The sequence below is a fragment of the Gymnodraco acuticeps genome, unplaced genomic scaffold (genome assembly GCF_902827175.1).
Source record: "Gymnodraco acuticeps unplaced genomic scaffold, fGymAcu1.1, whole genome shotgun sequence".
Classification (NCBI taxonomy): Eukaryota; Metazoa; Chordata; class Actinopteri; order Perciformes; family Bathydraconidae; genus Gymnodraco; species Gymnodraco acuticeps.
The window spans coordinates 481,869-506,775 of NW_022991177.1; the positions used below are offsets into that span (position 1 = coordinate 481,869).

The 24,907-nt window shown below is 39.4% G+C and overlaps 1 protein-coding gene across 4 annotated transcripts in view; it reads left to right on the forward strand.

Annotated features, from left to right (window-relative positions):
• Positions 1–520: 520 nt before the first annotated feature.
• pdxdc1 (pyridoxal-dependent decarboxylase domain containing 1) overlaps positions 521–24,907 on the forward strand; it is an 87,203-nt gene continuing 62,816 nt past the window's right edge. For 2 of the 4 annotated variants that reach the window (XM_034237664.1, XM_034237665.1), the window contains exons 1-3: positions 521–792; positions 19,607–19,725; positions 19,839–19,904. In XM_034237664.1, the coding sequence (XP_034093555.1) occupies positions 19,649–19,725; positions 19,839–19,904 (143 nt within the window). In that variant the 5' untranslated portion in view covers positions 521–792; positions 19,607–19,648. The remainder of the gene's footprint in view (positions 793–19,606; positions 19,726–19,838; positions 19,905–24,907) is intronic. The other 2 variants (XM_034237667.1, XM_034237666.1) reach the window with 1 other exon arrangement.

The following is a 24,907-nucleotide window of genomic DNA, read 5'->3' on the forward strand; positions in this document are numbered from 1 at the left end:
GGGGGGGCATGAGCGCTCAGTGCCCAGGGGCCCCTGGAGGTACTAATCCGGCCTTGACTTGAGCCCCACCACTGTATGGGTTATCCCTACCATAGATTACCCAACAAAAATACTCTGGCGCCGCCACTGTCTGACTTTTAGAGATTTTCACCTTGTTTAATACTTTTCGCCTCATTCTGAAAGAAAGGAGTGAAATGTTTCAACGTGACGGGCGTCTTGGTGTGTGGTGCGAGACAGGATATGTAGTTCATTGAGCGGTTTCACACAAACAAATGTGTTACTTCACAGTTTTACGACACATTTTAATTTTTTTGACTTGCAAAATTATCTTTTTAAATGGACAAACATCATATGTGTAATTCGTGGCAAAATTCAAACGGGATCGAAAGATAATCTTTTTCTCTCCATTGACTTCAATACATACTTTTTCCGAAATAAGGTCCCATGGAGCTCCCCCGGAAAGGGAGGGACTTCGCCTCTCTATATAAATAAATCATTCATCAAAAAAAGATCCTTCCTCATCATCAGCTGCCACCTGATTGGGTGGTTCTCTGACAGAGCGTGACGTAGCAGCTGCCAGCGTGGAACGCACGTCGCTCTCCAATCAGGAAGTAAACTGTCCGGTCCGGGTCTGCATAATACAGACAGAAGTCCGAGCGGTGAATACGTGTCGAAGTCTCCATTTCAGCTCGCTTTCCCGAACACCTCCGAAGGGACACAGCTGTAGGCCCCTGCCGCTGAGTGTCCGTCCCTCTCGCCCCCCAGCAGAGGCTGCCGGGCTCCGCACTGAAGGTAAGGAGTCAGGTGCTAACTAGCCTCTGTGTCCGCCCTGTGCCGGGCTGAGCGCTCTCCGGTGCCCGCTGTCCTCTTGAGCTGTACCGGAAGCTTTTTGGAGGAAGCTGTATGAAACTATAGAGTAGACTATATTTATAAATGAATGCTGTAATATTCTCAGTGTAACATGGAGATGCTCTCTCACTGTGTCCCCTGCTGACCTGCTTCTGTCGGGAGGGAGGGGGGAGGTGCGCAAGCGCGCTTCCTCTGGTCCTGCTGTCAACATGCTCTTACATGTTACATTAAAATAAGAAATATACCTTATAACGTATGTTTTACTTACTGCTTGCATTTAACAGTGTCTAACAATATATATGTATATATCTCCTATATTTTAGGACTGGGCAATATGAAGAAAAACAAATATCAGTATACTTTTAAACTAACACTTTAATATTGATAATGTAACAGTATTTTAGGGTTGAAAAAGTGTCGTAAATAATGATGATATTCACTTGAGTATCACAAACTGCTAAAAATGTAAACACACATCAGAATATGTTATGTATTACAATATTTTAGTTTCTGTACCCACAGTCATTGTATTATTCTGGCAGCGTATGACAACAGACTTCTCTTTGAAGTGCCATCGCTCTCATCATAGAGTTATGCTTATTACTCCCTGATTTTAATTCTAGAACCTGTGTCACTGGTTTCCGAGCAGCTGTTGTCTAAAGTAAACAGTGATTGGCAAATGAAGTGTCCACACCCATATAATGCTCCACGGTACCCTTTCACTCAGGCCTGACATTACAGCCATCAAGTGTGAAGACTCCATCAGTTTGTGTCAGGCTGGAAAAGAGTAGTTGAGTTTTGTATTTGGGAATTTTATTATAAATATAATTGTATTCCCAACCAAAAGATGCTCCTTCTACCGAGTTAAATTGGATAATTTAGAACTGTAAACTGAAAATAAGACTGATGCTTAGACCTGCAATGCTAACACTGTGGTTTATGGTCCCCCCCCCCCTTCTCCTGCTACCTGACAAAGTGTGTCTTTATTCTTCAGTAACTGTTCCCATTTATCCAGTTACAGGCTGTCAACACCAGATGGCGCTTCCTTCACAAAATCACCTAACCAATGTGTGATATGATTCTTTGGCCAACCGAATACTAAATTAATAAATAATAATAATGCATTTTATTTATAGAGCCCTTTACAAAGGTGCTCAAAGATAGATATTAAAATTCATCAATAAAGTATAAAAACAACACTTTAAATAATAAAATACGTAACATTATTTACACATGAAAAGCTAGGGTAGGTATCCCCACTAAGTTGGTGTCACAACTTGGGCTTTTTGACAGTTGCTCCCTTTCAAAATACAATAAAATTAAAGAGAAATACAATAAAAAAAAATGTTTAGATGGAATCAAATTTAAAATGTCCAACTAAATCTAAAATAGAGTAAACTTATTGATATAAAGCTTAGAATCTAAAGTAAAAATGTGCACATTGTACTACAATATACTGTGCAGTGTTCCCCACAGAATTTGATTCTATTTGTGGGGGCACCGCACCCCCTGGCATGAAAAGCCAAAGGCCCCTTAACCCATTCGGGTGGCCCACGCATCCACCCCCCCTCAAATAAGAAAATACATGCGAGTTCATGGCTACTATAGACAACATTCTTGTTGCTCTGTGTTGCGTTGTTAATGAGTGAAACACACCGGAGTTGAGGATCTGTGGGGTTTATTCTCCCAATAATATAATTTCCAATTTAGGCATTTAGCAGACGCCTTATTCCAAAGCGACTTACAATGACCAATTACAGGGACATTCTCCCTGAAGTAACTGAGGGCTGAGTGCCTTACTCAAGGGAACACTAGTAGTGGTGTTCCACACTCTAAGAAAAAATACGCCAGCTCTACTTAAATAAATTGAGGTAACAATTTGTGTTGATCTTTTTAAGTATTTCCAACTTAATCGATTATTAAGTTCATCCGAGTACCCATTTATAATCTGATTAACTCAATTTAGTTCAGTCCTACAAACATAATTTGCTTTCACCTTTTAAAAACTAAATTAAGTTGAACCAACTTAATTTTAATCGTAAAGATGGAGTGATATTAAGTTGCATTTTGTTTAATTTAAGCTATTGTAATTTATTTATTTAAGTCCATACTACTCAAAAATGTCCATGCAAATTGTTACCTTCATTAGTTTGAGTATTAGAAACTCATTTATTTGAGTCAAAAATAACATACACATTTAAGTTCCACTTGTTAACAGTTTATTTTAAAATGTTCGTTACACAAGGACCTTTTTATAACAAATGTTCTCAAATATGAAATAAAAGTAAATACAAAAATGAAAATAAAGGCAGGAACCTGCTTCCAACGTTTTTAACATCTCTTTTAGGTAGTTCCGGTTGAGTGTGTATATTAGCCCCATTAGCATGGCACAGGCTCTGGTCGCATCCGAGATTTGAAGGACTTCTGTTCCTTCAAGCACTATTGCATCCGCAGCAAGACAATCTTCAGCACCTCATTGCTAACTTCCACTTCACCATCCTGGAATAAGTAGATTAGAAAATATAGGGCTGTCAAACGATTACAATTTGTAATCACAGCTTAAAAATTAATTAATCATGATTAATCACCATTCGAACTATGTCCAAAATATGCCATTTCTTAAGTATATTGTTGTGGGAATGGAAAGATAAATGAAAGAAGGCGGATATATCCATTTAACATACGTTTATTATAACATTGTTCTGTGTGTCAAAATGAAAGACAGCTCACACACCTATCAATCATCAAACCGTGGGGTCTTAATTCATTACGTGTTGATTTCTATCAACACGTAATGTTGTATCGACGTATAGAGATGTACTACAGCAAAAGTATTCTCCGTCGGGACTTCCTGCAACAACACCATGCCGTTATCTTGATTCTGATTGGCCAGAAGACATTATCAAAGATGTTCTATTGAGAAGACGATCACTACGTGACAAAAGTTTTCAAAACCGTTTCTGGTCTTCGGTATTTCCAGACAAGTGGCTACTGAAATCAATCTTACTAACTGCTGTCTGTGCAATTTACTCCGCGAGTTGGCGGACTTTATTTTGCTTACTTTAACATCATTTTTCATGGTGGGGCTAAGCCATTTCTTGGTATGGGTGTAGCCTACCCCAGCCATACCCTGGTGCTGCCACTGGTGGGATGTATGGGGCGGGCCATTCTGCACATGCGTTAATTGCGTTAAATATTTTAACGCAATTAATTCAAAAAATTAATTACCGCCGTTAACGCGATAATTTTGACAGCATTAGAAAATACATTTCAGTGTTTTTGGTGCAATCAGATTTGAAAACATTGCATTGTATTTCAGGTTAACACAAGTTAGAGTATGATTTAAGCATCTTCTTTACTTACTTAAGTTTTCCTTGAAGAGATCCTCCTTTTCACGAAGACGCACCGGATAGCAACCGCTTTTATTCTTTCCACCGAATCATCCTTAAAAGGAGAACATTTGAATGTTGAGAAAGAAAAACAAAGGCTTGTTTGAAAAAACTGAACATGCTGGGCATTGTCAGTTGCTGTTCATATTTATTTTAAATGAGTTTTTATCAAATGTAACGTTAATTCTAACAAGAAAAAATATATATATACATACTGTATTACAAATAATGAACTTTGACTGCAAAAGTGAAACAAAGGATACAGGAGGATACAAACACATATGCAGTAAGCAGCTGAACAAAAATGGCTATTTACCAGTTAACTTGATAGATTATTAGGTTCAAATCCTGTTGTTCCCCTATGGTTGTTCCACTGCTATCAAGTGTTCTGCTTCCAGGATGAATGCAGATTGCTCCAACTCAACATGCGGTCTAGGACTCAGTTTTGAAACTATACCGTTGAAACTCAATAGCTATGAGTTACTCTAACTTAATATATCCCTATAGTTGAGTGAACGCAGAAATATTTTTTCAAAATCATTATATTTGTAAGTAACATTTGTTTTGTCCTTTTTCAGTTTGACCGATTTATTAAAATGAGTTGTAAACTAACTAAAATAAGTTGAGGTAAAAAACAAAATGTTCTGTTGAAAAAGTATTTTTTTAAAAAGTGGAATCTACTAACTCCATGAATCATTTTTTAGATTGCAGGTGGGATTTGAACTCGCAACCTTCCGATCATCAGCCCACCTCACTATCCATTAGACCACCAAAATAAATAAATATAAAACATTTTTTTATGAGATCCATTTGTGGCGGCCGAGATTTATTTGTGGCGGCCAGCCACAAATAAATCAATGTATGGGAAATACTGTTGTGTACAGTACTGTATTAGTAGTATATGTGAATATTACGGTGGCCGGCAGGTGCAAACGCGGAACAACGGCCAAAAACGCATACATAAGCCGGAAACAGCTGCAAATAATGAAATGAAAAACAAACAAACCCTGAAAATAAAAACAAACAAACCCTGCTGCATTCACAGAAATGATGCAAACTAAATACAACACACAAACCCCGAATACAAACGCAACAGAAACACGCTGCAAATAGAAAAACGATATGCAAAGTGAAAAACACATACAAACACACAATGCTCCAGGCCTCTAGGGGGCGCGTTACATGGAACAGATTGATGTCTGACCAGACATAGAGAGAACGAACGAGAGTGATGGAAATTGTAGCCGGAGGAAACAAAGTTGATCGAAAGTCGATATATAAGAAGGTAAGTTTTGTTTTGTTGTTATACAAAGAGCTTCATATTTACGCAGCTGGCGTTAGCGTCCCTACAGTAACTACTACACAAGCTGAGAGCTTCCCCTGTAGAGAAGATAAAGTGAGGGAAGAACATTGTTAACCTCTTCTACACCGCACCCCCGATACCGGGGGGAAAAACGCGTCATCTGCAGGAAACAGCGTCTGAGGGCGTCTTAATATTCAATAAACTATGAATGTTTTATATCCATGCAACGGGGAAGAAACTCGGCTAACTGATCATTTTTTATTTTATTTTTTAAAACCCACAAAGCTAGCGCTGAGCCTATGAATTAGCCACGAGCTAAAAATGCTAACGGCATGTTGCACAAACTCACTCATAACCAGTGTTGGGACTAACGCCTTACAAAGTATCGCGTTACTTTAATTTTTGGCAGTAACTAGTACTCTAACGCATTACTTTTTAAATTCAGTAACTCAGTTACCGTTACTACATGGTCCGTTACTGCGTTAGTTTTATTATATAGTCAACAGCCAGGCGAACAGAGATGAGTACTGTAATTAAGTACAGTACTTGAGTAAATGTACTTAGATACTTCCTGTGTCACATTCGAAGACGGGCTGTGGGCGTGTTTGTGTTGTTTACTAACAAGACTATCATGGCGGCGGCGGAGCTCAGGTCTAGATTCTCCACCTGGAGATATTCTCACTATTTCACTTTTGTCGAGCACAAAGAAAAGAACGTTTCTGTTAAATGTAAGTTGTGTCTTGGCGGGTCAAAGATCCTATCTACTGCCCAAACCAGTCATTAAAATCTCTTAAAACATCTGCAAAAACAACATGCTGGGACGAAGCTAGTAACTAAGACCGGCACAGACCCAGACTCATCCAACGCCACTCCACCTCCACCTAAGCAACAGTGGCTGGATTTTAACCAAAGGACTGCTATCCAGGGAAAAGTGGATAAAGCCATTGCACGGTATGTTGTAGAACACATGCAGGCTATTGCTACAGTGGAGTCACCCGCTTTCAGGGAGCTAGTTAGCATGATAGCGTGTCCGGGCAGCACACGGCATATGGGACGCAAAACATTTTACAACTACCTGGAGAAAGAATATACAAAAATGGAAAGCCAGCTAATATCGATGCAATCCAGATTGCATATAATGCATGTCAAGTTGATCAACAGATTGTATTATTCTCCAATGCAATAACAGTACTGAAATGAAGGCTATAAGGGCATTAATGGGAGCCCTTTTTTCTAAGTAACTAAAAAGTTACTTTTCACAGTAACGCATTAATTTTTGGTGTAAGTAATTGGTAAAGTAACTGAGTTACTTTTGAAACGTAACAAGTAATGGTAACTAGTTACTGGTTTTCAGTAACTAGCACAACACTGCTCATAACTAGGGTTGGGAACCGAAACTCAGTTCCAGATGAGAACCGATAAGAAAATGCCGGGTACCCATACAAAATACACAATTTTGGTTCTGCTTAACGGTTCCTAAACGCAGTAGACCCTGTATTCCGTCTGCGCGTGGCACCGCGGTGACCCGGTGGAATACAGGGTGAGGGCGGACTGGCCATCTGTGTGTTCTGGCCGGCTCGGTACGCTGACGGCCGGCACCGCCCTTAATTTTTTTTAAACGGCATCGTGTAAGTTGCGCTGACAGGCGACAGAGGTCCACAGTTGTCCCGCAGCGAGGCTCCCCCCGCCCTCCAGTAGACAGTTCACGAGCTCAGTCACTTCATAACACCAAAGATGGATCGCGGTAAACGCTCTAAAGCAGGGGACTCCAACATGTCGGTCGCGTGCTACCGGTAGCTCGCGGGCAGCTTTTCAGTAGCTCGCCGCTCGCGGTTCACAGACTGTTTAGAAAAAATCAGACGACAATAAATGCACCTGAATCAGTCCGTGTCGCTGCGGCTCAGACACACACAAAATACTCGCGTTAGCACCATGTCAGGTTTTTGGTGGATTTAATCAAGTCTTGGATTACAGAGTATGAATGTCCTCTTGCTATTTGCAGTTGATAAATACTTGTGTAAAATGTTTGAAGGCAGGAGGAAAAAAGCTTCCGCGATCACCGTCTCCACTGTTCCTCCAAACCCCGCCCCCCCTTAAAATAATGAGTGACAGGCTGATAGTAACCTGATAGAAACTTTATTATTCACTTAATCACTGATTGAGATATAATGAAGCTAATTTAATCTCATACATTCATGGGATTTATGCAACAGTAAAACAGAGAATGTAAGTGTGCACCCACATGCACTATTTTTGTTTGTATATGCTGTTGTAAATACTCCTGTTGTCTGCTGTGTTCAGACCAAGCGGAAAACTGTGGGGTAGAGCCAAGGCCGGATTAACCATATGGACAACCTGGGCAATTGCCCAGGGGCCCTTGAGCAAAGAGGGCCCTCAGTGACGAGATGAAAAAAAAAATTATTTAAATTATAATTTTTTTTCTGTCACAACCTCACTCATCATACATTGTTTTAAATGACACTCACTCTTCGCCATAAATAACAGCTTTTCTATAGGGTCAAATTAATATATTTTCTAAACCGTCTCTGTACTGTCACTCAAGCCCCCAGGAAGTGCGCCGGACTCTGATGAGAATATTCGTTGTGGCCAAACGGCAGTACTACACCTCTGTTAGGTTGCTGGGCCCAGAAACACTTTTTCCCATTGATTTACATTGGGAAAGAGTGGTCTGTAAATCGTTGGATAATTGTTTTTTAAACTACCCAGTATGAACGTTTGTTCATAACCCTAACCCTTATTAAAAACATTCGGTCCTCAAGTTGTAAAATGTGCTAATAACATTATTCTGAGAGTGATTTTCCTCTGCATTATGAACGCGCATCTAACCCACGGGACCGCGCTGCCCGGCAAGTTCTTAACTAATAAAACTCCTTGTGTACTTGTACAGCCAGCCAGTCATATTTTGGCATTAAGTGGGGTGCTGCTCTGAGGTTTTGAGTGATATTACCTAGGTATTCCTGAGCCATACACTGTCTTGGGATCTTATCCATTGTATCGTTGTCTTGTGATTTTTGACTGAAAGGGCAAAAGGCTAGACCTACTTTGGTTGAACTATGTGGCTGAGTCCCTGCTTTTGACAAATGGGTGTGCGATTTGACATGCCAGATTGACTGAAAATTCTAAATATTGGTCATGTTGGTATGATTGGGTAGGCGTGGTGTTACTTGTTGGTACGTGGGTTGGGGGGGGGGGGGGCCATGAGCGCTCAGTGCCCAGGGGCCCCTGGAGGTACTAATCCGGCCTTGGGTAGAGCCGGGAAGCCAATACGGAAGTGCCACACACTGCAGTTCATATATTGGCCGATACGCGATGGCTGCAGAAAGGAGCAATTTCCATAGTCCCCCATGTTAAAATGCCCAATTTTACAGCAGAAAAAAACATGTTTCTACCCCTGGCTCCATACATTTTATTATCGATATAGTTAGATTCCACCTTCATGATTATGGATCTGTGAGTGAATTGTTTTCTAACGCGACCCTTTTATTTATATAGAGAGGCGAAGTCACGCCCATCTACTTCCGGTCCATGGGACCCCGGAAGCGAAAAATTATACATTGAATTCAATGGAGAGAGAAAACGTATCTTTTGATCCCGTTTGAATTGTGCCACGAACTACACATATGATGTTTGTCAATCTTAAACAATAATTTCCATGTAAAAAAAGTCACAGTTTGTCGTATAACTGTTGAGATATAAGACTATGAAAAATACGCAACTAGAAAGACTACAAATCCCAAATCCCATTCTGGGTCGCGTAAGTGATGTCATAGGCGATAATGCTCCAAGACTGGTTGCGACTCGCAATTAAAGCAAAGAAGAAGATCTCATAACTGATTTATTCCCTCCAATAAATATAAGAGATTGCTCCAATAAATTCACTTTTACAAGATGCCTGTGTGCTTTGTACCAGGTTGGAATCACAAAAGTGATCATACCACTTACTCGTTCTATCGCTTCCCGTCTGATGAAAGGACCAGGAGTCGTTGGACCAAACATATCAGGTAATATACATGTTTTGCGTGGAACATAGTCAAGTTAGCTACCTAGCTAGTAGCGAGCACGTTAGTTAGCATCACATTACTTAGCCTTGTCATTTGTATTAGCCTTAACATGAAGTAAACCAAAATGTTAAACGGTAAGAGTAGTCATGATGGTAAGTATTTTGTGAAACATTTGAAGAGTAGCCTATCTCCCCCTCCACCAGGTGCTAAGGGGGCCGGAGGTAGGCTAACGGCACATTAGCATCGGCGATCTTTTCTACTTAATGCTATCTGCACAAATGGTTAACATTGAACATGAAAAGATCAGGCAGTTATGGGAGAGTCGAAGGCAGGCAGGCAGCTTTGCATGACATTCTTCTGGACGTGTTTCATTGTGATGACAGTGAGGGTGAGTCAATCTGTTTGTTGGAAAGACAGTCGTTGAGTGATTACTGAGAGAAAATTATTAAAAGAGATAATTATTCAAAGTGTTGTTACTTTAAATTGTTGTTACTGACCTTTTTCTCTTTTATTTTCTTTACCTCACCTGTAACTGCTGAGACCCTGAGGAACATGCACACTGACCTGCTCTGGCAACCTGACTTCCACTGTACGTAATAGTATTTGGTTATGGTATATTATTTATATACATCAACGGCACAATGCACCCCCCAGAGACACACATGTATTGAGTGTGATATTTTGCATAGGTCATGTGAAATCATCTTTACATACTAGAAAACTGTAGGAGCGGCAACTTGTTTTGAAATTGAATTTTTAATATCCGATAATAAAGTTGATCTGTTTTCTTTATTCTTCTCTCTTCCCAGCTCCATCCATCACCATTCTCTTTTCCTGCAGGTCCTGCTTGTTAATCAATGCTCATATTTTTTTACACAATTACAAATAAAGTCAATGTATTGTATGACATGAAGTTGTGCTTCATTCTGAGTCAATAATAAATTCATTCTGCCTTCAACTGCACAATGATTGTGGACTGCACCGACATCCATGTAGCTGCCCCCCAGTAAGATGAACCAAGCAAAGAGGGTCACCATCATGCCCAAGCACATCCAGCTGGCCCGCCGCATCCGCGGAGAGAGGGATTAGACTGACCTGAGACCATCACACCCAAACACAACGGCTCTATTAAGAGCCACCTACAGTTTCAAAGAGTTGCAATCCTACGTTATTATAATGATTAAACTGGTTCATGTATCACATAGTTTACTGAACCGTGATGAATGAAAGAAATTAGTGAGGTAGTGGTTTACTGAAGTTACAAAGACATTAATATATGAGTAACAGGTCAGTGTAAACACAAGCTTCTGTCAATTATTGATCATTCAAACTATTTATATAAAAATATGTAATAAAGTTCTAAAACAAGTATTCGGTATATTCCTTGATAGCTTTTGGAGAAGGTTGTTTTTAAGTTTACTAAAATCTATCGTTTCAACTGTTTCACTTTATAAAAAAGGAACAGGTGAGTAGAGCATCATTGAGTTTCTTATTCTGTCAGTAAATTATCCAAATGAAATGTTTTTCATTATTTTAGTCAACCCTAAACAAATTGATTGTACCTTTTAATAATGACCTTACATGGTCGGCAAAGTTAAATTAACTTCAGAAAATCAAATCTGTTCTGAGAAAAAACTAATAAATGTTTAAAGATAGGAACTTGCCATCCCACTGTAAAACAGTCCGTAGAGATTTAAAGGCGTAGTTCAGTCCAACTTTTCATTTGGATTCATTTGACAACAGTCAACTATTTTCATAAAGAAGAATATATATATTTTTCAAATTCAACTTTATTGTCAATCTTACTCAGTTTGTGTTTATAGACAGAGATCAAAAAGACGTTTCCAACAATCCCAAATACGAAAAATAAAATTATACAATTTACAGAGATGTATGCAAATATATATATATATATATCCTATATACACCATCATGTATAATGATGGTGTATGATGTAGAAGGAAGTGTGGTAGATAACAAGTAAATATAGAGTTACATACAGATCCATGTTACAGCAAAATATGGAATAACTAAGAAGCACGTAGTATAATAATAATTACATGCAATAATTAAATGACTGCTCAGCATCTCCACCACAATCCCAATCTGCTGTGTCCTGTTTTCCTCCCCTCTGCATAACACCCCATCACACATACGAAACACAACGCAGAGTCCGAGGGTGTTAAGAGTATGTTTATTTAAATGTCCTCCTCTCTACTGGCCAACACAGGGAGCATATGCTGGGTGTATAATTTTTCCAGGAGGAGGAGATTTCCATGCCATGCAGGGTCTTTGGGGATGGGGATGATGATCGCCTCCTTCGTGGTCCACACAACAAAGTAGCAGAGACTCCGGTCTGTGATGTGCAGCTGCCCTTGGATCTGGTGCCAGTATGGGTGATTCTCCTTGAGAATATATGACCCACCCTCCTCACGGAGACAGAAGCTTGTTGTTAGCTTCTTGTCTCTCTGCTAGCAGCTCCGTGAAGCTAGCTACAGGGACTCTGCCTGCTCAGCTCATCCAGGAAACACAACTTGTCGCCGGCCGTGGTTGTTTGTTCTTCATGCTTATATATCGGACTACTGTGACTCGCTCTGCGGTTAAAACAGACGGTGCATGAATGCGGTAAGTGAAATTCGAGTGCTTCATTTATGTGTTAATGATTTTAATCAGCTACGTAATGAATGGTAAGGCTTGGGTTAGCATGTAAGCTAGTGGTAGCTACATCGGTGCTAACGATGTTAATCGTAGCCTCCAAGTTAAAATCATAGACTGTATATACAAAGGTTAAAACTAGGGATGCACGATATTGGTTTTTTGAAACCGATACCGATACCGATAACTTCCTGCTTCTCAAGACCGATACGATACCGATAACCGATAATAAAAAAAAATGTACGCCACTTATTATTTTAACTTGATTAACGCATGTGTATTTTTTTTTCCTTGGCCGCCCCGTAGTTTCAGAGTGCATCGAGTTTAAAATACCATATACAAGCTGATGCTGACAGCCCCGCTCCTGCCGCCCGCTTGTGGCAGACCACACTTCCACACTCACCGGCAGGCACCGACTGGCCATCTGGAGGACCGAGAGGGTGTGTGTATGTGTGGCCCGAGCGAGAGAGAGACCTTACGTGCATTGTTGTTGTTAGCATCTGGTGCTAGCTAGCTGTGCTAACGGATATAAGGAGCTGTTTAAATTAAAACAGAGGAGCGACACTGCGCCGAGCACTTGACTTTATGCAGGAAGCCAGACGGTGGGACATTGTACGAAAAGTCAGCACACTCAGCACGGATAGTGCGCAACATGATTGCAGCATCCAGGCAGCTCCGGTTCGAGCATATGCCTTGAGTTGCACATAGCTCCAACGCCCATACCACCGACGACATGTTTGTTTACTGTCCTGGCTTCACGGCCGCACACCATTTACGTCACAGCCAGGCATGAGTCAGAGAGCGCTGGATTTGTGAAGAACTCCCCTCTTACTAAACCACTAATACCACAGTACTGGCAAAACGGGAGGAGCCAAGTGAAAAACAAGCGCCCCTCATCCCAATCCACCCACACCGCAGTATTTTTTTCTTTTTTTTTACCCAAAAAATATATTGTATATTATCGGGGCTATTAATACTGGTATCGGGTTTATCGGGATGACGTCATAATTCCTAATATCGGACCGATAATTATCGGGCCGATAATTATCGTGCATCCCTAGTTCAAACGAAATGGACAAGTGTTAAGCATTAAGTGGGATAATACTGTTGAACAAACGGCTTCTGTTTGAGGTTGATAAAATAAGGTTACATCCTTGTAACTTAGAGATATTTTATTATGTAGGTAGAACTGTATGCATCTAAGGTTAATTTAAATTGGCTGTGCTCAAGTATGTAGACAAGCTAATGTCGAAGTAGTGTATGTGAAATCAACCTCACAATAAGATGTGTGTATATTACAATTATTAATTTCAATTTCTTAGATATTACAATATGGTTGGTTGAGCTGGAGTTCATTATCGAGCTTACACGTTAACGTCACAGTCATCTGAAGAACGAACCTAAACCTTGAAGTTTTTATTAATTGCATTACCAAATGGGTATCAAATAAACAGTAAGCATTGGTAACACAACTTCCAAAGTTACAGTAAAATAAAAGGACCCTGACTCGGACAATACACAATCCAACATGTTCAACAGAAGAGAATCAGTTATATTGTTTGTACACATGGTACTTTACATATATATCTGTTTGTTTAAGGTGTCCAGGTGATGCAGACAGGCTGGACCAGAGAGTGAGAGACAGAACTGGACTCCTCACAGCAGTGAATTTCAGCTCAGGTACAAAGACTCTTTTTTCATACTGTACAAAGAATCAAGAAAGATATTGGTTTAAATGAATGAAGTATTGACTTGAATACACTGATATACATTCCATTAAACAATACTAAATACTAGATCACCTACACATCAGTTAATCAATTAATGTGTAATTTTTTTTATATCAAATTAATTAATACATGTATATATATATATATATATATAATATATATTTATATATATATATATATATATATATATATATTTACATATATTATATATATAAATTAATTTGATATAAAAAAAATTACACATTAATTCTAGGAGTGCAATACTTTTACAAACACTATAGTAATAATATGCATTCATTATGACAACATCATACTATTACTATAGGAGTGTTCTATATTGTGTTCAAAAAACAACTACAGAAACACTATATATTATACTATACTTATACTAATTATAATTATACTATTTAAAATAATATAGGAATACTACAAAGATCTAGATACATAGTATTACTATTGAAATATTATAGGGCTACTATAGCTAATAAAATGGCACTACAGAAAAAACTATAGTAATACAATAGCTGGTGAAAAATACTACAGAACTCTACAAACTTACTAAAGGACACTATACAACTCTTATAGTATACTATAGTAATACTATAATTCATTTATAGTTCATTTTGTAAGGGAGATGCATACAGCAGACAGCAGTTTTCGACAGATACAGCCCACTCAAAAATATATTGTTTTATATAAAATTCATTAAGATATATATATATATATATATACTTTACCATTCAATCTCGTCCAACTGATCTTGCAGCTGTCACTCCTCGGCTCTTGGTAGTTCAGGCATTTATCAAACCTGGCAACTCCGGGCTTCCTGGCAGCTGTCAATCAAAGTCCAGTGGCTCTGCCCCAAAGTGCCAGAAACTTTTCACGCGCGTAGACTCCACGAGCAAGTGAGGCTGTCTCTCTCGCGAGCGAGCGCATAGCCGCTCGCAGGGGTTTAATCTGCGCGTGAGGGTCATTTAATGCGCGTGTAAAAGCACATTTTCCGCTCGTGAGTAGCTTGTTTTACGCGCTAGAATATTGACCCAAATCTGACTCCATATTTGGGTATTGCAATTTCACACGTGCACAAAAGTAGCTTAATAAGTGCTATGTGAATAAATGCAAGTGATGTGATGCAAGTAGCTCTTGGCCACTTTCATTTTTTCAAAGTAGCTCTCAGATGAAGAAAGGTTGGAGACCCCTGCTCTGAAGTGAGGCTCCACTACACTAAAAAAGACAAGGCACAGTGTAATGCCTGTTAATAGCTTGCCACAGGCATAGCTCAGTTAAAATAAAGCACAGCTATTGTGCAATACATTTGTATTGCATGTATATTTTTTATTTGTAAAAATGTCAGTTAAAGCTTAAAAGAATAAAAATATTTTAAAACGTTTGACCTCTTTCTTTTACAATTTTGGAATCGAAATGGGGAATCGATAAGAACCGGAATCGATAAGCAGAATCGGAATTGATACATTTCAAACGATACCCATCCCTACTCATAATACCCTTATTACTTATCGTAGCTGCACGTCCAACCCATCGATCTGATCGTAAGATGACACCGAATCGATAGGTACATACATCATCACTCCATGATAAGAACTCGCAAAGCTATTAACAAGAACAGACATCAAAACATGTGGCGCTAGGTAGCTAAAACCGGCAACATGGCTCACCTTGGTCGTTGTCTGGTCAAAAGCGGTCTTCAATGGCATTCAAATGATAAAAACGCTGTTGAAGTTAATCCAATGTGTCTGTCACTTTGAATGATTTCTGATAATCCATGAGCAATAAACCTGCTTTTCGGTTTTCAGAAGTCATAGCTAGAGACAGCTTCACTCTGGTGCAAACCTGCATGCGCAAAGCCCCCACCTTTTTGTTTTACCATGTGTGTGAGTGGGGAGATTCCCCTTCGATTCTATTGGCTCTAACGGTCAGAAAGAGATGTCAATCACCAAAATCGACCAATGGGTTCCAGAGAAACGGTAAAACCCCCATTCCCACCCAAATCACCTCAGAGGTGGAGTTTTTTTTTGCTAAATCCGTCTAAAAAGGTCAAATATCACTTGTTTTGCATCAATCTTGATACAGGGTACTTATTATATGTTGTACTTTGGATTCCTAAAGCTTTTAGTCTACCATCCCAGCATCCAAGGTTAGTTTTCACTAAAAATCCAAAATAATATTTGGACGGACACTATAATTTAGAGTTTTTTACTATGTTCAATCTGAATTTTCTTTAAAAGAAAAAACATCTATATTGATTATTTTCTACATCCAACTCACAGGTGTATCATTACTTTGAGAAAAAAGATTATTAATTTAACCCTTTTAGAAGGGAAGATATGGTCATTTGTTCTGGGAATGTCATTTTCGAGCCTGAGACCTGAAAAACAGGCTCGGGGCTTAACAGGTTAAAAGAGATGACAAATCGAGAGCAGGCAAATAACATGGGCCCTAGTGAGTACCGCAGAAACATTTGAAGAGAGACATTCTTAGCAGTTTGTTTATATATGTATTTGTGTATAGAACATGTTGCAACTATACAGAGCTTTAGCAATACTATAAGTAACTATGGTCGGTGGAGAAGTGATAAAATGTGAAGAGGGACAAAGTAATGACAGGAGAGTAGTTTGCATTAAACATGCTCAAGAACAAATATAGAGAAGACATTCAAGGAGAGAGAGACAAAACACAGATTCAACGGTAAACATGATGTATCTTTCTATTTATTTAGCTAACCACTATTTCGACTGTGTTTTTGATTGACTTCATTAAATGGATTTACTACATCAGGGGTGCCCAACCAGTCGATGGAGATTCCCAGTTGATCGCGAGATGTGTCTAAAAATAGAACAACAATATTCTATTATCGTTAATCTCCTATAACATAATCTTCCTGTGCCAGAATAATGTACTTGAACGCATTAAAGCTTTGTGATTGGCGTGACCCCATGTGTCGGGGCGTGGCTGGTGGGCAGTGGGCAGTTAGCTGACGTTGTCCGTGTCAACAGGAGTGACAGTCCGCACACACACAAGACCGGCATTTCAAAACGGTGCACAAACGCTACGAGACGGAATCCCCTCCTAATGCTGCCCTACGCTCTTCTGTTCGTTGCGTGCATATGTAACAGAGTTAAACATGTGAATACATAATTATAAGTTTGTGAATGTTTAATTCATAATAAGTTGTGAATTTTAAGAAATGAGATTGTTTCATTTAATATTTTAAGTTTTGTTTCCCGTGGGAACACCGTCCCGTTGCACGTCTTTGTTTACTTCCGGTATGTATTGTCCACCCTCCGGACTGGCCATCTGGAGAATCACAGAACGACGGTCGTCAAGGGCCGGCTCGATTCGCTGACGGCCGTCACCGCCCTTAATTTTTTATGTTTTTAAAAGGCATCATTGAAGTTGCACCGACAGAGGTCCGCCGTTTCACAGTTGACAGTTCGCTAGCACCCCAAATGTTTTCATTGTCTGTTTATGTGAAATATGTAGAAGCCATCATTCAATTGTAGACCAATGCATGATTAAATACACAAAACAGCTTATATTATACCTTCATAATTGTGTATTATTTCTATCTTTATAGAGAACATTATACATTTAGAATCAGATTTTGAGACAGTGAGCGGCTGGAAAGTCACACCGCCATGGGGCACAAACAGTTGCTGACGTGATGTTTTCTTCATTCTCAGGCATTCCATAAGGAGGGTCAGGAACTCACGCTTGGGACCACCAGTGTCCACTCCATCCTCAGTGTGTCCCTCATCCTCAGTGAACTTAACTGACGTCTCATGAGAGGGGTCGAATGAGGCACCTTTGAAGCCGCGGATTGCTCCATCCCACACATTGGCTCTATTCATATTGAACCTGCTGCAAGATGTATTTGTTCTTTTTGCAGAGAGTTCTGCAACAATGTCCTCCGCAGTCAGGTATTCTGTGCTGGGAAAGACAAAGTGATGTATTGTAATATTAAATGATGAAGATTGATGAATAAGATTTACAGTATAGAATAGAACAATTAAGTGGTAATAGTAACAATTAATACCGTTGCTCCATTTTGTCTTCTGGCTCAGACTGGCTATCAATAATGATAGGTCCATACACATGTGTGTAGTTGCTGCAGTGAGAAGACAGTTGAATAATTATTTTCTAATACATGCATGACAGTCATATTTACAAAAGGATGTCGATCCTCTTCCTGTTTTCAATACATTGGGTTCTAAACTGACAACAGCACTTTGTCATACTCCTGCACAATCCTTGTAAACATTTTAAATGGATGCAACAAACAATATCTGACCTTTGAAAAATATTTGTGGGTGTTTTTTGTATCGTCTTCACTAAGATGTTGGATGTTGTGGGTGTCATTTGGAAATGTATGAAAGTATAATTGTTCTGCTTCCTGGCAATGTTACCCACTGTGATTGGAGGCTATACAAACAAACAAATGTAAAATAAAGATACACACCAAACCACTGTGTCACGATGCAACTGTCAACCTCATTTACCTATAGAAGTGGTTCTGACCCGGGGCAGACTGGACCTCTTCCTGGAATGGGGTTGGTGCTCCATCCTATTTTTACCCAGGAAATAAGTGCACACAAAGGTATTTATTGATTTCATGTTCACAAATTCAAACCTACATGGTATAATTACATTTGTAATTAGTCTTACCCGATCAGACGCTGGTTGTGGGTGCCTGAGAGGTCTGATAAAGGTAAACAACAAATATTCAAACTACTGTACTGTTAAAACATTCTGCTTCTTGTGGCACAAAATAATATGTTGAAAATGTTTTATTTTACCCAGGTAAACTGTTGTCAGTTGAGTGCTCACTTTTGGAACATTTGGAATGTCCCACACCTGCATACACACAAATGACTGACTGAAATAAGATAAAATCACTTTAATTAAGAATAAATCCAAACTGACCAAGGTACATTATATTGTTGAGCGTCCTTTGACTCTCACATTAGGATTTACATTGGGGCACAATAAACCAACTCCTCTCTGCACCTATAATATATCTATATGATGTCAAGAGTTACATTTAGGTGCACAGTGCTGTCTCTTGACTTGCAAACTCTTTTACAAAACAAGCTAACGCTAGCTGGGTAAATATGAAGCTCTTTGTATCAAAACAAAACAAAACGTACCTTCTTATATATCGACTTTTTCCACATCAATCAACTTTGTTTCCTCCGGCTTCAATTTCCATCACTCTCGTTCGTTCTCTCTATGTCTGGTCAGACATCAATATGTTCCACGGAACGCGCCCCCTAGAGGCCTGGAGCATTGTGTGTTTTTGACTTTGCATATCGTTTTTGTATTTGCAGCGTTTTTCTGTTGTTTTCGGGGTTTGTGTGTTGTATTTTTAGTTTGCATCATTTCTGTAAATGCAGCATTTTTTTTGTTTTATTTATTTTCAGGGTTTGTTTGTTTTTCATTTCATTATTTGCAGCTGTTTCCTGCTTATGTATGCGTTTTTGGCCGTTGTTCCGCGTTTTCACCTGCCGGCCACCGTAGAATATACTGTTTGCTGTGAATACATCATCAGTGTGTACATGTTTGCAAACTTGGTAATTGTTGCAACATTTGTAAAGTTCTGACTAAAATAATAAAAATATATCCTCTTGAATTTTTTCTCAGCTAACACACACACACACACACACACACTGATACACACTTTAGATGATGGTGGACTCCACGTTTGCTCTGGTGGGGAAGAACCTTAGTGAAGCCATGAGGATCCTCGGGGACGGCCAGAGGTAAGATGAGACAATTTACAACTAGCAAAACATATAAACCCCTTTATGTCTGTCTTGTGTTGAGTTTCTAACCAATAAACACATCTCTGTGTCTGTGCTCTGCTTCTGTTCAGAGAGACGGAGGCAGGACCAGAGAGGTGGCGCTTCAGAGCCTGCATCCCTGGACCCCTGCAGGGAGAGTAAGACACACACACACACACACACACACACACACACACACACACACACACACACACACACACACACACACACAGAGCCAGGGACCAAGCAGTTTGGCAACAGGACACAGGAGTGGTTTAAATGAACTGGGTTTTTTTATTTACCCAAAAGTCCACCGAAAATATCATCCATCAATAATTTCTAATAACTAGGCCTATAAATATGAAGGTAGACATGGTGCAAAATGCGAGAGCTTGTAAAACCTGATGTGAGCACTTGCAGAAAAAAAATCTGAGCTTGTGTGCATACATTTACACTTGTATAAAATATCCACGTATCTGTGAACTAAATTTAAAGTCACATTAGAAAAAAAAAAAGTGTTGTAGCTTGTAGAAAAAAATGAACTTTGTGATGAAATGTTCACTTGCAGAAAAATATATCTTTTTAAAATATATTTTCCATTACAACTGCAACTTGGTTATTACAACCTCTCAAATCAGTCATTACAACTTGACGAATCTGCTCTGTGGCAGTATAAATCGACGAATCTGCGGCCTTGACTTTTGCTACACTTCTTGCGATAAATGTGTCGCAAAAATAATTTTCACCTGTAGATGTGGGGGAGGGAGGGGGGTTGGACGACGAGGCGCAAGCTCGGTCAGTCCAAGCTGCTAACTCTGGGGAGCCGGGCCGCCAATAAGGAAGGAAGTGCCCCAAACTGTAGTTCATCTATTGGCCGATAGGCGATGACTGCAGAAAGGAGGAATTTCCATAGACCCCCATGTTAAAATGCCCAACTTTACAGCAGAAAAAAACATGTTTCTACATCTGGATGCAATACAATTATTCAGGATATAGTTAGATTCCACCTTCATGATTAGGAATTGTTGAGTGAATTATTTTCTAACACGACCCTTTTATTTATATTAGGTCTTAAAGTTTTTGCATAAATTAGGGCGTGGTCACATTGAGTCTCTGTCAAGTGACTGCTGCTGCTAGCTTCTGGTCTCTCTGCTAGCTGCTCCGTGAAGCTAGCTACAGGGACTCTGTCTGGTCAGTTCATCCAGGGAACACAACTTGACCCCGGCCGTGTTTATTTGTTCTTCATGCTTATATATCGGACTATTGTGACTCGCTCTGCGGTTGAAACAGACGGTGCATGAATGCGTTTTTTGCGGTAAGTGAAATTCGAGTACTTTATTTATGTGTTAATGATTTTAATCAGCTACGTAATGAATGTTAAGGCTTGGGTTAGCGTGTAGCGAGTGGTAGCTACATCGATGCTAACGATGCTAATCGTAGCCTCCAAGTTAAAACCATAGACTGTATATATAAAGGTTAAAACGAAATAGACAAGTGTTAAGCATTAAGTGGGATAATACTGTAGAACAAACGGCTTCTGTTTGAGGTTGATAAAATAAGGTCATCCTTGTAACTTAGAGAGACATTTTATTATGTAGCTAGGAACTGTATGCATCGCTAACGTTAATTTAAATGGGCTATGCTCAAGTATGTAGACAAGCTAATGTCGAAATAGTGTATGTGAAATCAACCTCACAATAAGATGTGTGTATATTACAATTATTAATGTCATATTTCAAGATGATTACTTAGATATTACAATATGGTTGGTTGAGCTGGAGTTCATTATTGAGCTTACACGTTAACGTCACAGTCATCTGAAGAACGAATCCAAACCTTGTTGTTTTTATTAATTGCATTACCAAATGGGTATCAAATAAACAGTAAGCATTGGTAACACAACTTCCAAAGTTACAGTAAAATAAAAAGGACCCTGACTCGGACAATACACAATCCAACATGTTCAACAGAAGAGAATCAGTTATATTGTTTGTACACATGGTACTTTACATATATATCTGTTTGTTTAAGGTGTCCAGGTGATGCAGACAGGCTGGACCAGAGAGTGAGAGACAGAACTGGACTCCTCACAGCAGTGAACTTCAGCACAGGTATAAAAACTATTTTCTTACTGTACAAAGAATCAAGAAATATATTGGTTTAAATAAATGATATACTGATATACACAGGGCTGCACATAACTGGTGCGCATGCGCACCTCCGCCAAAAAAAGAGCACCGTGTCATTTGAAAAAAGGCGCATTTGCGTACCAACATTGAGAGAGAGAGGGAGAGACAGAAGGGAGAGAAGAGAAAAGAGAGAAGAGAGAAATATATTTGCGAGTTGCATATGAACCTATGATACATATGAGCTCAGAGCCGGCCCGTAGCATTGGCGTAATAGATGTTCGCCTAGGGCGCCAGATCTGTGGAGGCGCTGCGCTGGCAGTTCTGGGAGGGAAAAAAACATTTTGACCGTTGGTGCTCATCCTACTTGTCGGCCTTGATGTAACAATATTCACAATTAAGTAAATGTAACACCCTTTTCACCCCGGTTACACGTTTCATTTGCCCTGTACGATGGGCGCTGTAAGTGATGAAAGTGGGGGATGTTGGCTTATCTGGCGCCCGCAGCTCACAGCCAAAGTGCGAGTGAGCGAGGGAGGGAGGGTGCACCGGTACCGGTGCTGTTGTTATTAGAATCTGGTGCTAGCTGCTCTAACGGATATAAGAAGAAGATGTTTCTACAATGATGTGGAGGGAGAGTCCTCTCCAGTCAGACTGAGAGACTGATAACTACAGCTCAGTGAGGTAAAGGACTCTGAGTGTTTAGATAGTTCACTTTAATCTAAGTTCAAACAGTTTGGTCACAATTTATGTAAACACATATTTCCAAGGCACTCCTTTATAATTATTGGGATAAACAGGTTTGAAATCATTCCAATGTATACTATAGGACAGTAACCAAAAATATCCTTTAAAACTGGAGATAAAAAAAAATGCATAAATAAATAAATGTTAAGGTAAAATAAGATGTGAATGAACATCAAAAATAAAATAAGTTACATTAATTTGTTATTGGCTATGGTAGGTTATTGGTTATGTTCACATACTTATTTGATTACATCCACTTGTCTAAGATGACAACAGAGACTTTCGACCCAAACCAGCTGTTGACTTGTGGATGCAAGCAGCTAATCGCAGACTCAACCAGAGAGAAAGAAGTAGGCCTACATCATCAGCTACCATGTCTGACAGAGAGGAAGACAGTGAGGAGAACAGTCAGGAGGGTAGTGATGACAGCTTGTAGGATTACTGGTCGTGCTAATGTTGTCTTGTGTTCACCTCTGCATGTGTGTTCTGTGTTCACCTCTGTGTGTGTGTTCTGTGTTCACCTCTGTGTGTGTGTTCTGTGTTCACCTCTGTGTGTGTGTTATGTGTTCACCTCTGTGTGTGTGTTCAGTGCTGTGTGTCTGGCAAATAAAGACTCCCTCAAAAGTTACGGTTTATTTCATTTTAAGGATGAGCACCAAGCAACATCTCCAGGTGCTCCTTTGAGAACCAGGGCAAAAAAGTTATGTGTACCCCTGGATTAACATTCCATTAAACAATACTAAATACTAGATCACCTACACATCAGTTAAGTTGAGGGTTTTTTCCATGCCAAAAGTTACATTTAGATGTTAACAAGCAATATGATTTTGTCAGCTTTCTAATTTAATGTATTGAAGGCAAAGATATTTAACACATAGTGAGAACTGCTACTATTTATCTCTCAATATTGTCTGTCAAAAACGTGGTAAAAGTGATTATTTCAGTGAGACAACAGAGCAAGCTTCTACAGTTGCACTACGTTTTGATAACAGTTAAATATTATTTTGATAATAACATATATTTCAATGTTGATGAACTTCATACTGTTCATTCATAATCTGATTGTCTTTGTAGCTCACTGTTGAAATAAAAAAAAACATTACAATTACAAAATAATTATATCTACAGCCCCTAAACACACAAACACACCGCTTTCATAAATAACACACTTGTTCTTGTTTATGTTTTATGTTTCCTGTCATTTTTGTTAGGAAAGGAGATGCCTGAAAGACAGGACATTTTCTCCTTCTCTGAGGGTCAAGAAGAACATCCAAGAGGAACATTAAAAGCTGATGTTATGAAATTTTAAGACCAGTACAGGACATTCACTAAGAAACTACTTTTTATTGTGAAAACACAGTCAGCTGATCAAATGCAGCTATTTCCACATCTACACTCCATCAGCTGATTATTTCTATTTGCCTCACTTTATGAGCTTCACATCACTTGTGCCTTGTACCGCAGAGTTTGCAATGTCACAAATAAATGGGGCCAATCTTCAGTCAGATGTGAATGTGTAATCTAACATTTTCAGTAAGAATAATGGACAAAAGGAGTGCAAATACAAATACAATGTATTGAAATGTGAACCAAAAGTTAATCAAACATGTTTTAAATAAAAAGCACATATGGACAGAAGGTGTAAACCTATTAAATGTATAAGTAAACACATTTAGTCAAATAAAGTGACAGACTAGGCCTGTGCAGTTGGTATCAGCTTTGCCCAGCATGGGCTCCTCCATCAGGCCTGGTCCTCCTCGCTGAGGAAAGACCCTCAGTCCTCTCCAAACCAACAGACAGGACGTCCATCACACGGAGGTTTCTCCCTGAAGTCTCTGCAGCTATCTGGACACCACGCTGTCTCAATCCGTCCATCACACGGAGGTTTCTCCCTGAAGTCTCTGCAGCTCTCTGGACACCACGCTATCTCAATCCGTCCATCACACGGAGGTTTCTCCCTGAAGTCTCTGCAGCTCTCTGGACACCACGCTGTCTCAATCCATCCATCACACGGAGGTTTCTCCCTGAAGTCTCTGCAGCTCTCTGGACACCACGCTGTCTCAATCTGTCCACACTGAACATGAGAGGGGGAAAATGAAAATAACAAATGCTTTAGACCAGGGATCACCAACTACATTTGTCCAAGGGCCAAAATAAAAAAATAAAATATGAATTATCATTATTATTTATTATCTGAAATGATGTAATAACTTTTAAAACTGTTTCCAGTCGCTTGCCCCATGCATTCAGCAGCAGCAGGCCATTCACTTTGATTTTATCCCGTTATA